General features: G+C 27.3%; 1 protein-coding gene across 1 annotated transcript; it reads left to right on the top strand.

Moving 5' to 3' along the window:
* Nucleotides 1-4,757: 4,757 nt before the first annotated feature.
* LOC107445146 (glucose-6-phosphatase catalytic subunit 1) lies at nucleotides 4,758-18,605 on the top strand. The gene is made up of 7 exons (XM_043055745.2): nucleotides 4,758-4,935; nucleotides 8,693-8,771; nucleotides 9,880-10,044; nucleotides 11,185-11,300; nucleotides 12,344-12,437; nucleotides 13,120-13,241; nucleotides 16,569-18,605. The coding sequence occupies exons 2-7, from the start codon at nucleotides 8,695-8,697 to the stop codon at nucleotides 17,066-17,068; spliced, it is 1,074 nt and encodes a 357-aa protein (XP_042911679.1). The 5' UTR covers nucleotides 4,758-4,935; nucleotides 8,693-8,694; the 3' UTR covers nucleotides 17,069-18,605.
* The last annotated feature ends 100 nt before the right edge of the window (nucleotides 18,606-18,705 follow it).

Raw genomic sequence — 18,705 nt, 5'->3', positions numbered from 1 at the left:
ACCTTAAGCAGACATTTTAAACTCGTTAATATGTCCTTTTTGGATGGAACAGTCATTACAAATTTAAGCTAGTCATACGAAATATGCAAGCAAGTAGCAACTATATCATTGCTTTTATGACTTAAGGTGCCAAAGCTGCCCAGATAGTTCTCTTTTATACCATAATGGTTAAAAAAAATTATTTATACGAATGCTTTCTGGAGTTGATGAAAAGAAAAATAACTAATGTGCTCAACCCAGTTGGAAATTTCGGTCGTCGTTGAACTATAACATCATTCGAATTTCTTGCTGCCTTAATAAAATTCTTAGTTATGCCATATTATTCTAAAAATGAAATAGTCTTAAACTTAAAATAGAGCGCGAGGAGCCTAATGGAGATCACTCGCCTCTATATGATTGGATTCCGATTCAAATCCCAGCGATAGTTGGTTCACACGAATTCTGTTCACTGTAAAAAGTTTTGAATCAAACTACACTAAAAAGTACCGGCACTCAGGGTGCCGATACTTTTCACCATAAAATCCATTTTTACCCAAACATGTTACGGAACAAAAAATCTGAAAATTTTTAAGGATGCAATTCATTTGTGTGATATTTTGGATCAACATTGCAACGATTTTTCCGAAAGTGTATGAATTACAGTTGAGGAAGAGAATTAAGATGATCTAAAATATTTTCTAGATTAAACGAAGTTTTATGATCTTAGTGTATAAGTATTAAGTTACAGATACTTAACCTTCGGCTCCAGACTTTGCATTTTATCATATTTTTTTTCCAGCTTTATCAGTAGATCAAAAGTGAGAAAAGATAATTTTAGTTTGCATAATATAGCCTCTTGCGATCAAAGTATGAGCAACATAATTTACGTTAAATTTTCGTTAATATATCTTATCTCAATAAAAAGAATTAGAACACGACAGAAAGAGTTATCTAAGTTCAGTTATAGTTTCTAATCAAAAGATTAACTTAAAATTATAAATTTTAAATTTGATGTAAGATTGGAACCACTTTGCATTATTGCTAAAACTATAACTTTTTTTAAAAATTTTTTTTGGAAATATTCTAATTTATTGATTGCAAGAAGTTGGGTGTTCTTTCAAAACATAATGGGATAATACACCAGAGTTATAGCTTCAAGCAAATTTCTCGTGTTAGTAAGATCAAAATTTAATGTAAACTTTGATAGTAATAAACTGGGTTTGATTTAGTGCTTTAAAAGTTTACACTTTGGAATGATATCACAGTTCAATATGTAATTATATTTTTAGCAACTAAGTTCGTGTCAGGCGTTAATATTCCTTTTTCCTGTAAATGTTCCTGTTATTTGTTTGAGAAAATTCTCCATCCTATTTGGAGAGCAAAATCACCCAAGTTTGCTGTGTAGTCTATAGCATAGGTTAAGAACTTATGCTTTTATGTAAGTCTTCAAGTGGTTTATGTTTCAATATTAATAGTGAAACTCATTAAAAAATGGATTTTATAGCTTACTTTTAGCCTATGTCTTTTTGATTAAATATGTATGATTTTGATGCCGTTTTGATTCATTTAATTTATGCTACTACATGAATTAATGCTATAACATGATGTATTCAGTTATGAAAGAAATAAACCAGTTGCAATCATATTTTCGGGATGAAAAGCTGCGTAGTATTTTATTTCTAGGACAAATAAAGTTGTAAATATTTTCCTGACATACATAGGAAATGTGGCGCAGAAATATGAGTATAAAACAAAGTTAATAGACACTGGTACTAACAATAACACAGCTGTTTAAGCAACTATCTTATGACAAGTTCCAGTTCGTTGCACTGGCTGCTTTTAATTTATATTGCATCTAAATCTAATAATAAAATATATAAACTAATAAGAAAGTTATAATATTTTGAAAGAATAATGGCAAAATTTAGGAAAAAATAAGTATTTTAGAAAATACAGAGAACTTACACTGAGAAAAAGTATGGTCAAAACTACCAGAATATGGCAAAATTTACCGTGTTTCAGGCCCTATAGGAAAACCAAAAAGGTCGGCAATTTTTATCGAAGCTCTTTAGTAATGTTTTTGGTAATATTAACTATAAAATATGATTTTATTATATACCATAAAATTTGAAAATGAGGTGAAATTTGGTAATTTTATCATAATACTTTAGAACATTTTTTTACTAAAAATGTGAAATTTTTTTACGAAAAATGTGAAATTTTTTTACCAAAAATGTGGAAATAAGATCTATAAATTTAAAAAACAGAATTTCAGATAAATCGTTACAATATAAATAGAAAAATTACTAAATGAATAGTTTAAACACCGTATATTTTGGGTTTTAATTCCAGAACTATGGTTACTTTTACCAAAAATGTCATTATCATACAGTGAGGTGATTTTACCAGAATATTTTTCTCAGTGTACCAGTTCCTTGTTATTGAATATATAATATATCTTACTAAAATAGCAATAAAAGATATATGCGTTTGAGTAAAGTTATAAAATGTATGAAAATCATACTAATAAAACAAATGACTTCTATTTAATAGAAAACACCAGTGTCTAATTTTTATTTTCAAGGAAATTTTAGTTTTACTTTGAAGTATTGAAGTAGATTTACATCATACATAATTTAATGTCAATTAAAATATTATAAACATTATAATACACACTTTATATCCTAATGTGTTTTAAATATTACAATTCGAACATTTAATGTAGATAAATGAATAAGAAAATTGTAAAAATTTAAAAAATCATACAATTGTTGAAGTTAATTAAATATAGAAAGCACTCCACTTTGAAAAAGAATATGGTCAAAACTACCAGAATATGGTAAAATTAATCGAGTTTCGAGTTTAATAGAACACAAAAAAGCTCGGTAATTTCTACTGAAGCACTTTGGTAATGATTTTGGTAAAATTAACAATAAAATAAGGTTTCATAGCAAGTAATAAATTTTGGTAATTTTATACCTTAGAGCTTGCATAAAAACCATTTATTCGGTTTAGTTTTTTTTTACTAAATGTGTGGAAATAAGAACAACAATTTTGAAAACCAGAATTTCCGGTATACCGTAACCTTATTAATAAGAAAATTACCAAATCAATACTGTATATTTTAAATACTGTATATTTCGGATTTTATGAAACAAAATTATGTTGTGGTTTTTTTATATTATTATTATTATTAAAAATGTTATAAACGTACATTCTTGTAATTTTACCAGAATTATTTTTCTCCGTGCTGGCAGCTCTTAACATTAACTTCTTATTAGTTTATGTCAAATCTGAAACTGACAATAAAATATATGAATGGATAATTTAAATACAGTTATAAATTATTTTGAAAATACCACTAATACTTAAATGAACTAACTATTTCAGAAAACACTGTCGTTTTTCGTATCCTTCATATCTAATTTTCACTTAAATCAACTTCAATTTTAGTTTGATATATTGTTCCTAACATAATATAGTAATAAACAATATTATGAACGATAACTTGCACTAAATATGGAATAATATGTTTTTAAAATGATAGTTTGCCTATTTAAAATGTTATTTAGATTAAAATGATATCTCTTTACAAATTATAATGTTTTGAAACAAATTTTTTAAAAGAAACACGCACACACATACTTCTTGGTCTTGAATGATCAAATGACAATAGTTTCAAACAAGAAGAGAAAAATCAATATATAATAAATTATAGTTCTCATTTCTAACTTAATTCTTGTAATAAAATTAATTTTACTTACCAATTGGAATTTTAACAGTAGAATGAGAATATGAAGTTTAGTAGTAATATCTTTGCATATTGTTCTATATCATTAAAAATCCAAACTAAAGAAATATATGTATACCTTAAGAGCAAAAACAGACACATTTTCATGAAAAAAAATGTGAATTTTTTATGAAAATGAAATATTATATCAAAATTTGTATTTGTTAAACACAACTTACAATATATTTTTGTGAAATAACTGTAACTAAAAAGAGTGAATTTGAGTATTTTATTTTACTTCTTTCAGATCAAAAGCTTAAATTATGAATAAGAAAACGATTTTGAAACTGCGTTAGATGTAGAATCGTTTTCTTAAAAATTTGTTGTAAAATTGTTCGTTTTTTTATTAAAATATAAAAAGGCACATAAATTAAACATTAAATAGAAAAAATATAATTTTTCACGAAGACCTTTTTTAAATTTGTAAAGTTAAGCAAGTACTATGAATAAAGAATTAATTTGCATGACTATGAATGAAATATTAGGATTTTTTTTTCTCAAGCGATGAATAGATGCAAAAGGAAATTATAAATTTTACTCAAAAAATTTCGCTTGTGTATCGTCTGAAAGTTAATTTAAAACATTAAGTTTTTAATTTAAAAAAAAGACTTAACCAGACAATTTTTAGATTTGTAAGTAGTGCAATCAGGTTTAATAGCGAATTGAATGAAATGTATGATGCATGAAATATTAGGCTTTATTTCCAATAAAAATATCACTCAAATGCCCATTTGAAACAACAACAAAAAAAAAAACTAAAATTAATTGAGTCAAAAACATCGCCGCTTTATGTTGCAATTTAATTACAACGGAATAAAATCAATTAATAAAGAAAGCAAAATGGTAAGAAAGACCTTTCTTCGAATAACAAACAACTCTAATCAGAGCGAAGTGAAAAGAATAATAAAATAAAGGAAGAAGAGCGGTTATCTGATCGGAGGGGAAAAATGAAAAATAAAAGAAACTGACGTAATAAGTTGTGGATATCGTAAACAGCTGTCCCAGCCATCTCGGGTATAAATATCTGAAAATTATCCGGTATGGACATTTTACCCATCTTCTTACCGGATGCTAAAGCGGTTAAGAGTTAACTCAATTAAAGAGAAGGTTTATCAAACCAATTTCCTGTTATTTGCTCATCATCAGTGGTTGCTTCTTTAAACCCGGTAAATATACTTCTTTATATTAATAATTAATTACAATTTTTAATAATATAATTATTTAAAATTTTTAAAAATAATTTCTACGCAACAGTAATTAATTTTTTATACTTATTTTTTTATCATTGCTTATGAAAAGTATAAATGAAAACGATTACCGTATTTTAAATATTTTTCAATGGCTTTATTTATTTTACCTGTGCAAGAATTTTATTATAAAGATTGTTCTTTATACATTCTGCATTTATTTAAAACATTTAGTTATATTTATACAGTTATTTATTTAAAGTTTTACAAGATTTTTAAAAAATTATTTAACCATTCGTCATTGTAAGCTTAATTTTTTTTAACCATTCGTTCTTTAAGGTTATCTTTTAAAATAAATATTCCTCGTCTTGTTCAAACGTATATAAATATTTATGCTGCAATTAATTCAATATTTTGCAAGATATTTAAGAAGATATTTAACTTTTTGTCATCATGAATTATCCTTTTTTCATTTAGTTGAAACGTAACTTATGCAGTTATTTGTTTAACATTTCGCAAGACATTTAAAAAAGTATTTAATCATTTATCATTGCTAACTTAAAATTTTTTAATCGTTCGTCCTTAAGGTTATCTTTAAAATATTCTTCGTTTTGTTCAAACGCATAGAGATATTTATGCTGTTATTACTTTAAGAAAGTATTAATCCTCTCACCAGCATGAAAAATGCTAATTTTTTTTTATTTAGTTCTAACATACAACAATACTTATTTATTCATAATTTTGCAAAACACTTATAAAATTTTTTTAACCTCGCGTTATAGTAAATGTAACATTTTTTTAATGTTACATTTACTAAACGCGCATTCGTCTTTTAAGGTTATCTTTTAAATATTCTCCGTTTTGTTCAAACGTATAGAAATATTTATGCTGTTATTAATTAGCTATTTTATAAGAGTATTAAAAATTATTCAACCATTCCTCATTATGAATTATTCTTTAATTTTTTTTATTTAGCTTAAATATATAGTAATACTTATGCAGTTATTTATTCAACATTTTACAGAATATTTCACAAAAAGTACTTAATCGTTTATCATCATTAAAGTTATTCCTTAATACTCGTAATTTAGATCAAACATCTAGCGATATTTATGCATTTTAATTCGTCATTTTACAAAATGTTTAAAAAAATAATTAACCATTTTTCATTCATAAAATTATGCTTGAAATATTCTTCGTTTAGTTCAAACATATAGCAATATTTATGCTATATTCTTACTATATTCATATTATATTCACCATTTTATGAGATATTTAAAAAATTATTTAACCATTCGTCATCTTAATTGTTATTCCTAAAGTATTCTTTATTCAGTAGTTAATTAAACTTTCAACAAAATGTTTAGAAAATTATTTTATCATTCATCACTATAACAGTTAACCATGAAATTTTCAACATTTAGTTCAAACATACAGAAATATTTTAGCATTACAAAATATAGTTGCAATATTATTATTTTAACATTACAAAATATATTTACAAAAATGCTTATTAGATAAGGTTATGTGCTTCAAGGTCAGTAAGAAAGAAAAAAGAGTAAAAGTTGGATGAAACAAATTTTTTTTATAAATACTACAATTAAAAGAATTATTTATTAATTTTTACATATTTGTAGATTGAATATTTTATTATTTAGTTTTTAATTTATGTTTTTTTATAGCTGTATGTTATATATTCGTTTTGCACTTCACCAAGACTAATAAATCGAGTTTTAGCTATTTATTTTTTATAAAATTAAAACTATGTTTTTTTCATTAAATTAATGCCAGATTTATTAAAAACAGTAGAAATAATTAAACTCATACTAAAAAAAATATGCATGATATATAGTTGCAGATATGGAAAAGGTATCTTTTTCAAATAAGAGGAATTTTTTAACTGTTAAAAGGAATTTTTTTAATTTTTTTAACTATAAATTTTTCTATATTTTAATACAGTTCGTCTATTAACATGATTCACCTCTTAATATTCATTAACTAGAATAAAATTTGTTTCGAATTTCCATTGTATTTTCTATTTCTATTTTTTAATATTTTGAAAAGAAGAAATCACGAGAGTTTATCCAAAATAGCTATCATTAATGAAAATAAAGCAAAAACTATTTTATTTATCTAGTGTAACACAATTCTGCTGTTAAAATATTTCTATATATATTTAACTATTTAACTAATTATATATTTTACTAAATATATTGAATGATAAAGACGTTTATTGAAAAATCATATGTATTTCTTATAGTGATAATAATACTCTTATTTTGTCCCTCTTCTTTTGTAAATCGTACTTTGTTTATATGTATAGGCGTTTAGTTTTACTTATTCACTTTGTATTGTTCGTACTTTTCATATTGTTACATACTACAGTAAGTTTTGATAGATATTTAGCTCTCTAAATTCCACACAATCCCAATCTTAACACACAATCTTATGTTACAATCTTAATAAGATAATTTCTGTTCAATGTGATTTTTGTTGCGAGTGAGACAGTATTTTTCTAGCATTTATATATCATTCTAAATATAATTGGGGTTTCAAATAAAAATATTGATTTTTTAGAAAATAATAATTGATTTTTCATACCGATACATTCCTAAAGTTATATTTGTGGCACCTTGTTTATTAAGGTTGTCCTTAATTAAAACAACTGAAAAATTAAGGTGACGAGAAATTCTTATTCTTTTTGATTTAATAAGCAAGATTGCTTAATATTTCTCCGCTATTTTAAATTAATATGATTACATTAAATTTACTACTTACAACCAGTTTAATTTAATGAAACAAAGTATAAACTTTCTCTTACAATTTTGCCCTGAATTTAAAAGAAAATTGTGAAGAAGGCCTTAATGACTTTACTCCATTTTCGAGCATTTACTTCAGTGCGACAAGATGGGTGTTCCCTTTTTAAATGCATGCAATTTTATATGTTATTTGTATCGGCATATATAATATGTATGAACATAGGCAATAAATATATGCAATATCTCTAAACATATTTAATTTATTTAAAGATCTGCAATAAACATGAAACTTTATGCATCTAATGCGTTTAAAAGTTAATGCCACAACTTTTATAAATTGTCCGCACACCTTCATTTTAGAATTAAATAAATAAAAAAATGCAGAAACGTTTACTATATCGCCAAAATGTTTGCTTTTTTTTTCTTTCAAGAAAAAGGAACGCAGTAGTTAAGATTATCATGTCGAGAGAAAATTCAGGATCAACAACGTATCTCCTAGCACGTTTGTTCGCCTTTATGTTCTTGCATAATTTCAGATTGCGGAGTACTGACACACGGAATTTTTGCGAGGTTGATGTCACTTTCGTGCCCGAGTCACGTTTTGCATAACAGAACAAGCAATCTCATATTTTAAGACCAAAACATTGGGCAATGTCTTTATAAATATAGGTCGTTTTTTTACTCTCTTAATATTAACTCGTAATTCTCTGTTAATCTTGTAATTTTAAGATAAATTATCAATAACACAGGTAATTGTAATTAGACAATCCATCTAAATAATTACAGACAAAAAAAACACTATAAGGTTTTTTAAAATAAAAAAATATTCCTATGTTTTGACATCTTTTTTTAAAATTAAATGCTTGCATAATAATAGATTGGAATACTATTAATTTTTAAACTGCGACGTAGTAGATTTATGCAACGTTCGTAATTAACTATTAGGTTGTTGTATTACATATTTTAAATTTTTTTAGTCATGGCAGCCATTCTCCAGGGGGCGATGGACTTAGTATATGAAAATAGCGTGCAAGTAATCGAAGGATTACAAGCAAGGTAAATTGATTTACTGCTTTTTTTTCATTTTATAATTAAAGCGTTTTATTTTTTGCAATAAATTTGAATGTATTTAAATTGCATTAAGAATTTTATCATATAATCGATAATCGTAAATCTTTCCTTCGTTTTGTTTTTAAAAAAGCATGTTTCTTTATATTTTTTTTCTTTATGAAAAAAAGACTTTTTAAAGATAACTTGAATAGTTAGTAGAAACTATTGAGAATAGATTTTTAGACAACGATAATACACTATCTGGTCAAAAAAATCCGGACATCAGGTTGTTATGATGGAAGTATAATGGTGTGGTGGTGTTTCTTGTGGTTTAGCCTGCGTTCGTTAATTCTTGTGGTTGGAAACATGAACTCTGAGATGTATGTGGGCATTTTTGGACAATGCATTCTATGGCAATATTTCGGGGAAGGCCATTTCTCTTCCAGAAGAATAACTGCTCCATTCACACATCAAGGCTTGAACAGACGTTTTTTGACGAAATGGGTGCTCAAAAACTGGATTGGCCTTCTCAGAGCCCTGATCTAAGTCCCGTAGAGCACCTTTGGGACGAATTAGAGCTCAGATTACGCAGCTAGCAAAATCGACCATCCTCACTGCAAGCACTCACTTCAGCTTTCACATTCTTTGCTTCAGCTATGATGGAAGCCTGGAGGTAAATTTTTATGGCCACCTATCAAACACTGGTGGAAAGTCTTGCAGGCTGTCATCGATGCAAAAGGAGGACCAACATCATATTAATATGTGCCCCAGGACTCCCTTAGTCCATACCATTGCGTGTCCAGATACTTTTAACCAGATAGTGTATTATACTAATGAATGATGTTTGACAAAAATTTCTTTAGCCATGAAAATAATATTGTATTTATACATATATCTTCTAGTTTAAATTCTCATTAACTAGTTTAATTTTACAAATAAATCCAAACTAAATCAACGTAATATTTAAACTTATTTTAAATTGATGATCGTTAATTAGCAAATAATACTAAATAAATCATGGAAATTGAACAGCATGTCGTTCTTAACTCATTTTATAAAATTAGTAAATTTAAATTCTAATTTGAGTTCTTAATGACTTATTTTTTTCTTGTAGATTTCTTCAACAAAGTGATGTGTTCTTCATGATTTCGAATCTTTTTGATCCCCGATATGCGTTTTTAGTGTATTCTCCCCTTTTCTTCTCTATGGACTGGAAAGTGGGAAAGAAAATCATGTGGGTAACTGTGATAGCTGAATGGGTTAACCAGATGCTCAAATGGTAAGGAGACAGTTTCTTTTTTTTCTTTCAAAACAGTTTTTTTTATCGTTACCGTTAATCCGTACGATGACTAATTCAAAATTCAGTATTGAAATTTCACCAATAAAATGTTTGAAGCAATATAGCAATAAAAACATTCCTTCCAAAGTTAAGATTTTTTTTTTTTTTAAAAATTGTGAATCCGTTAATCCATACGATGACTAATTCAAAATTCACCAATAAAGGGCCTGAAGCAATATAGTAATAAAAACATTTCCTCCAAAGCTAAAGTTTTTTTTTCTTTTTTTTGTGTGAATCTATTAATCCGTACGATGACTAATTCAAAATTCAGCATTGAAATTACTCTGATAACGAGCTTGGAGCAATATATTGATAAAAATATGTTTTCCAAAATTAAGGTTTTTTCCCCACAACATAAAACTGTTACAAGTTTTTGTGCCCTAATATGTACTTTGCTAGTATCCAGATAACAGCACAAGACACAGATATATCTTATTTCATTGATGGCAATTGTGCTGTTTCTCCAAACAATATTTAAAAAAAATTCTCTCTTAAGCAATTATAAAAATGTGGCTCATTATACTGCCTCAAGTCGTAAATTGCTACTTACTTTCCTCAAAGCATGTTTCATAAAATTATTTGAATATATATTTCGGACTTTGTTGTACCATTACAAAGGCTGATTTTTTTATTATAAAATATAAATAATATTATAAGAATTAATACTAAGTACAAATGTTGTAATATAAATGCATTCACTTTGTTTCTTTTTTAAATTTAAAAGGGTATTTTCTAGAAAAATTATGCTTTTTAAGTATAGTAAAGAACATTAATAAGAAGTTTTTATAATTTCTAAAATTAAATTCTGATCTTCTGATTTGATTCAACATGTTTATGCTTGCGATAAAATATTAATATAACAACAAGTTTTGTAAAAACAAATATGAATGAACCATTTTTTTGGAAGCAATCGCAAAAAACCTTGCTCACTTTTTGTTACCCGAATAGCTTAAATTTTTCCCCTAGGAATTATGCAAAAGTACTACTACCTCATTTTTACAATCTAGTCTTAAAATGTCCACATATGTGATTTAGTTATTTAATTTTTTATGTAAATTTTTTAACTTGAATTCGTTACAGGGCCCTTCATGGAGAACGACCTTATTGGTGGATCCACGAAACACAAGTTTACAATAGGACGGGAATTACGTTTCCAGACATTCAGCAGTTTCATATGACATGTGAGACTGGTCCAGGTACGTAGAACTTTATTTCTAAGCAACTATGTTTCTAATTTTCATATTTCTATTTTATTCTTTGCAAATTAATCATCCAAATTTTATCACGTATTATAAAAGCATAGATTATTGTTAATTTTGACAAAATTTGTACCAAAGCGCTTCAATAAGAATTACCGACTTTTTTTGGTGTTTTCATAGAGTTTCCCTATTCTGATAGTTTTGTTCATACTTTTTTTTGCCAGCGCATATAGCACAAAAATCTCAGTTATATTTCGGAAATAAATCTTCCGAAAGTATATCATTGATTTCACGTGCTCTCAAAAATGCAATAATGTTAACAGCATAAAAGAGTAATAAAAATAATAATAAAAATGGGTCGAATATGAAAATTTTTATTATGATTTCTTGAAAATATTCAATTTTAGATGGAAAATATCTTTTTGAGATTTTTTAATAGCTGACGCAAAATTTTTTTTTCGAAGAATTTTTTCGGTCCAAATTCTGCCTGAGTGCATTTGAGTAAAGAGTATTGATGTAATTTATCCTTTCGAGAGATTAAGTGTTAAAAAATATTAAATAATATTAATTAAAATATCGTTATTAAGTGTTTAAAAAATACTATTATTCTATTTTTACCCATCCATTTTCAAACATTTTTCAATAGATTAGTTTTCTTTCTAATAGATAGATTGCGATACAAAATTCTTTGCAGCCCTTGAAATAATTTGAAATTTTTTCGAAATATTTATGTCATAAAGAAAAAGATCACAAACAGGAATACAAACATTTTTTCGTATACTGCAAACATTATTTGTTATTTTATGTTAAGATCAATTATGTTGGGTGGGAATGAAATACATAGTAATAAAGTAGGAACTTTTTAAAATGATATTAAAAATATTGAAAACTTAATCTTAAATTTTAAACATTTATGATATGATAACATTCATAATACATAATGTATGTAATTCATAATGTATGACATATTCATAACGAGTTACGAATATTTACAGTTGTTAGTAACTGGATGTTAAAATTTAACTATTGAAATTATATAGGAAGCCCTTCTGGCCACTCTATGGTGACAGCTGCTGTTTGGTATGTGATTCTTGATTCATACCTAAAGAAGTTTGGTTTCATCAAGAAAAACAGGTGAGTCTTTTCCTTTTATTAAAATATGCTTTGTTTATACCTTCAAAATTTTATTTTACATTCAAATTTTCGAGACTGCTTTGACTAAAATGCCGTTTATAAGAATAACAAGACACGTGATATTTCTTTCAAAATTCATTTGTAATCAAATCTCGTTCGACAGCTTTTCTATTAATGCTTATGTAAGCTGGTAAGTTATAGAGCACTCTTTTTAGGACTCTTACCACTAGAATTGCATTTTTATCTGAGAAACCGGCTGATTATTCTGGAAACTATGAGTTGTGAGAAAAATTCTCACCCAGAAAAAATTAGATTCCATATTTTCAGTAGATATTAAACATTCCTGGTGCATTGTTGCCAGCTTGGTAGCAGTTAATGTAAAAATGTTACAAACCGTGAGAAATGTAAATCTATTTACTTCTAAACGTTCTGCAATTTTTAGCAACAAAGAGATGTCAAAAAGAATACACTGACTGAGGTCACAGTTGCTAATGCGTGACTTGACTAAAGCTTGCAACTAAAATTTGCTGTTCATCAAAGGGTTGATTGATCGTTATAAATAATATATTTTAACATAGCATATTTTTTCATCTGATCTAAATTTTATTTTATTTCTTAAAATACGTAAGACATAGTTTTTGTTGTCTTTGTCTAATGCACATTTTTTGTGTGCCTTTTCCAGCAAGAACTTGGTTACCAAAATCTGTTGGATTGCCTACTTTCTTCTTTGCATGACAGTCAGTGCTTCTCGCGTGTTCATTGCAGCTCATTTTCCTCATCAGTGTTTCATTGGAATGGCTGTTGGTAAGTTACATGTAATTAATACCTAACGTGTGACTTATGTTTGCAGATTCTATAGCTTGTTTTCAAGAAATGTTAGCTTTATCATATATTCGATTCCATTTACTCAATAAGTGTACAAGTTTGCTATTTAGGATAAATTTTTTTGATTCTATGTAGATTGATTGATCTGTAAAATAATATAAAATGAGGAAATTTCATATAATGTGATAAACTTTCTTACTACAAGATTAAATATATAGTTATGACGAAGCACTTGGGTCATGCTAGGTTAATTTTTGTGCATTCAAAAACGAATATTTGAAATTTTACATAACTTTCAAAGGAAAACGGGATTGAGCTAATTTATCATTGAGAATATCAACTCAAGACAACGATTTGGAGCTTTGTAATTACGATCTTTTGCGAAATTCCACGCAAAGAAACGGAGGGGTTTCAAACTTGGTGATCATGGTGGTTACCACCAGAATCAGTATACACTGCGGCATAGCGTTGTGAAAACAGACATGGAGCAAACAAATCTGGTAAAATTACCGCTCCTTATAGTAATGACATTTATGGTAAAAAAAAACAGCATAATTTTGGTTAATGAAATCAAAATACATGGTACTTAAACCATTCATTTGATAATTTTCCTTCTAATCAAAAATTCTGTTTTTTAAAGTTATAGTTCTTATAACTACACATATAGTAAAAAATACAAAACTTAGTAAATTTAACCGAAAAAATGGTTCATATTCCATGCTCTAAGGCAAGGTATCATGATAAAATTTTACTAAATTTACCCAATTTTATCACATATTATAAAATCTTATTTAATTGTTAATTTTATCGAAATCATTACCAAAGCGCTCCGGTAAAAATTACTGGAATTTTTGATGTTCTTATAAAGTCAGAAACATGATAAATTTTACCATATTCCGGTAGTTCTCAGAGCAGGGACAATGTTGAATAATTGTGAGCTACGACTTTCTCTGTTAAGATTTTGAAACTCGATCTTTGGCAAAGATAAAATGCATTGGTCACGTTCTTTTTCTTTAAACTTATTTCTCAAACTCTGTTAAGAAATTGCTGAACTATTTCAAGTCCACTATGGTTTTTCTGATCATATTAAATTAAATCAAGTGAATATTGTATACCTCTAAATCAAGTGTCTTTATAAAGTATAATGTGCATATCATCAACGTGCAAACCGAGGTATAATTTCATACAATTAAAAATTAACCTTTAGAAAATTAAATAAGAAAATATGTATCTAAATTACTATTGATCCTATTATGACCGTTTTTATTTTGTTGCCAATTTAACATCTCTTAGAAGATTTACAATTCTAATAAATAATTTTATATCACTTATGAACTATAAACAATCAGAGTTCTGACAAATAATTTCATATCACAAATGAATGATAAAACAATTACGATTCTAACAAATAATCAACAAAATGTATCGTACAAATTTTAAAAGCAATTTTAAATTCGATGCCTATTATCTAATCAAAATATTTGAAGCATGCTTTTGGGAAACATAATTTCCGCATCTCACCTGTTATGCACAGGCTTTATCTTCCCACAAATTTTCAATGACTTCTTAGCATCATTTAATCAGTCGAATTTGAGGCAATAAATTTCGAAATAAAAACGCGCAACTGTCGTACTCGTCCTAATTGATAAGTATCCTAGTTATCGGAATCAGATATTATGGATAACCTATTTTATTTTTATTTTTTATGTTAAGAGGAATGAAGTAAATACTGATAAGGCCATGAATGAAACTTGATTGTTAACAAGAAGGGGATTTTAAAAATGATAATGGGTTTTCAGGTGTGAATGAGATTACATATTTGTTGTTTTCTTTAAAAATTACATATAAAAAATTTTTTTACAATACATTTTTTTCCTGCCTTTCGTTGCAGGAGAATTTTTAAGGGCTATTGAATATTTTCACATTTTTGATTTCAAAGCTGCAATCGGTTTCTTCCTCCGAGCTACAGTTTTTTTTAATGAGATTTATACTCTTTTTGTCGAAATGTACAAGATAAAAAAACATTATATAGAACAGTGGGTCGCAAAAATATTGCAACAAGCCTCTAAGGGAGTTTAAGCACATTGTCAGGATTAAAACTACATAGGGACTCATGCTCAGAAATGTCGTCATACGCCACTAGGGGCCCTTTTATATCCTAAACTGTTTCTTCGAGAGCTTTTGAGCTGGTCATAATAGAGAATCACCTCTACCCACGAACAACGACATTCACAAGTATAGATATCTATGCAGTTTAAATCCTTAAGATAGCCCCGAACTGATCTTGAAATTTATCCCAACATTTCCAAGACTCTCTGTTCCAAATAGCGTTCTTATATTCGCACATTTGGACAAAAAATAGATTACAAATGTCATTTATAAAAATAAGTAGCTTTAGGAGAAAAACTAGTTTCATATTTGAAATCCCCACACCCGAATTAGACAAGATCAAGCATTTGTATAAAGGCAGCAAAAAAATTGTTCCTCTGTTATTAACGATTAGTAAATCATTGCTACATAATAAAGTGTTCTTAAGTTTACATTCCAAAATAAGTTTTAATAACATTGTTTCATGTACCAAATTTAAAAAAACGAACGAACTACAATGTGAATATTGAACTAATAATGAAATAGCTTTAACAAAAAAAATCTCTTTTAATTATACACGAGTAAACATCGTAATGCTAATAAAAATTATAAAAAAACAATCTATTTTGTTACAGTATACTATTATCAATGCCATGCCCCGATCGTAATGATAATTTAGTTGATGTAATAGATAAAAAATTGTACTAAAATGAGAAAGAATGTGATAAACAAAAAAAATCCAGATTAAAATATCAAATTACGAAAAGTATTAACACACAGGATGCCTGTACTTTTTACAGTAAATATAGCATGTTTCAAATCAATAATTAAAATCAGTTTAAAAACTTTTTATTATCTTTATTTTGATTTGAAAAAGGTAAAAAATAAAGAAATAGCAAGAGGCATATAAAAATAACATGATGTTAGAAAATTTTTTTTCTCAACCTCCTCAATAAGTTGACCACCTATCTTAGTTGATTGGCAAAGCAATGCACTGCAAGTTGACAACAAGTTTACTGCACTCCTATATGTGTTCTTCATATTGATGAAATTTGCCATTCTGAAACTTCATGCAGTTATAGAATGGAAAAATTATAGAATGTAATTCTATAATTTCTTTATTGAAACTTTGTTTTCTTGTTTCTAAAATGTTGTAGCAGTGTGTTTAAATTGTGACGTTTTTTATCAAAGTATTTAAACAGTTTTATTTGTTTACAGGATGCTTAGTTGCAATGTGGCTTGACAACATAGACCAACGACGACTGAACATCTTCCATTACTGCCTTATTACTGCAGGTATCCTGGGCAGTGCACTTTCCATGTACGCATTCCTCATAGCCATTGGTGTGAATCCTATGTGGTCAGTGGACAGAGCCATCAAATGGTGTGCCAAACGAGAATATGTCCATCTAGATACCTCGCCATTTTTCTCAATGATGCGCTACTGTGGTTTTATGTTTGGTATGGGTTTTGGATTTAACAGCAACAGCTTTGAACAGAATTCTAAGCGAAAGTTTTCATTAGTCATGAAAATCGCTTGTGCCATTCTTTCTGTCGGCGTTTGCAAACTATCTGAGAAGGTTAGCCTGATTCCGGGCAGCATGCTCATGTTTTACGTTCAAGCTTTCCTTCTAAATGCTTTTCTATCATATGTAATGGTTGCCACCGTACCTTTTATTGTTGCCAAATTTTCCACCAAGAAGCTTAAGTCTCAGTAGAATTTTGAAACTTTTCGTTTTTAATTAGTGATGTAAAGTTCCTAAAAGAAGGAAGACAATGTTGAAATTATCTACGCCATTTTTATTTCTTCATTTAGTTCATGAATGTTATTATTTGTTTCGTTTTCAGTTTCTTTATTCTGTTCGATTAATCCAAGTGTAATGAGGGCAAGGTGTTTTTTAATTGTTGTTTAGTCAGTTCACATAACCATAAACATAAGCTAACGTTAACAGTTATAATCGGAAACAACGAGTAGGAATACTAAATTACTTTAACGTTTTGCAAAAATTCGATTTAACTTTCAACCATAATATTGATACTTTGAACTGTAATATCGCTTGAAGTTGCTAAAACTTTAATAAAATGTTAAACTGAACCATATTTCTGCCTAAATTGAGCCCCATAGTATCGTAATTAGATTCAAGAACATGATGATATAGTTAATTTTGGAAAAGTTTAAGGTAGCAATACATTGGAGTTTCCCGCTTTCCAAAATTTCTCAACCTGTAAATTTATAGAAAGTAACATAACGTATTACAAGGAAAAATTAACTTTTTTATAATGGTGGCAGAGTCAGCAATTTTATTTCAAGCTACACACGCTCAAATGACCAGAGCCCAAACTGTTGTTACTCATACATTGTGCATACATTACTTTTCTTTATTTTAGTGTAAAAAAAGTACATTTTAGCTTTTATTAGCATTTTATATTTGAATCAAACTCATAATAATAAGACAAAAGGCCAGTTTAGTTTGTATATTCGGAAGTATTTTATAGTTCATGAAAAATTTGATTGATTTACTTTATATTTAATATCTAAAATTTCTTATGTTTGCTTAAGTACTTATTTAGTAAACTTGAAATTGTGTGAGTATAAGCATGAGTATAAGGAAAGTTGTTTCCGAATCGCACAATTATTTACTTATCTTTGTTTGTATCTATGTAAATATTGTACATATTTCTAATTGTTTGTAATGTATGAAATTGTCAGTGCTGTCCTTCAAAGGTACATTTTATGTTATTTGTGAGTTATGGCTTCTTTATGACTACAGGTTGCATAAGCAACTCTGATTTTAAATGAAATGGTACACTTTTTTCATGAAGTTAAAATATTTATAGTTTTGAAATTTAATAATAGTCATTAATTTCAAAACTGTCATAAACTACTATAAAATATTCGTTTTGTGAATGAATTATTTTAATAATGAATTCAAAAAAATAAAGATTTATAAATTCATCTCAATTTTGAGGACATTCTAAAGCATAATTAATGCAAAATTTATGTTCTTAAATTTTTATAATTTTATTTCTGGTAATGTTTGATATGTCCAGGAAAATGTCAGATTTTTTTAAAAATTAGATGAGTATCTGTACAAAAATGATTATGAGTTAGTCAATTGAGAGAAAAATCATTTTTGTATTTGTGTAATATAGTGTAAATATTATTTAAGCATTTTTTTATGTTTCTTGTTATACCAAGGGTACATATCAAAAAAAGTGCTGCCTATTGAATTGTAAATAAATATTGAAAACTTTTGTAAATGTTTTTATTCAATGAAGAACCTGCGTGTTTTGAAAAGTTACATTTTAGTTTATTAAGATAACTTTTAAGGAGAGAGTAAGGGCATTGTGCAAA

The sequence above is a fragment of the Parasteatoda tepidariorum genome, chromosome 3 (genome assembly GCF_043381705.1).
Source record: "Parasteatoda tepidariorum isolate YZ-2023 chromosome 3, CAS_Ptep_4.0, whole genome shotgun sequence".
Taxonomy (NCBI): Eukaryota; Metazoa; Arthropoda; class Arachnida; order Araneae; family Theridiidae; genus Parasteatoda; species Parasteatoda tepidariorum.
This window is presented reverse-complemented; position numbering and strand designations above follow the sequence as displayed.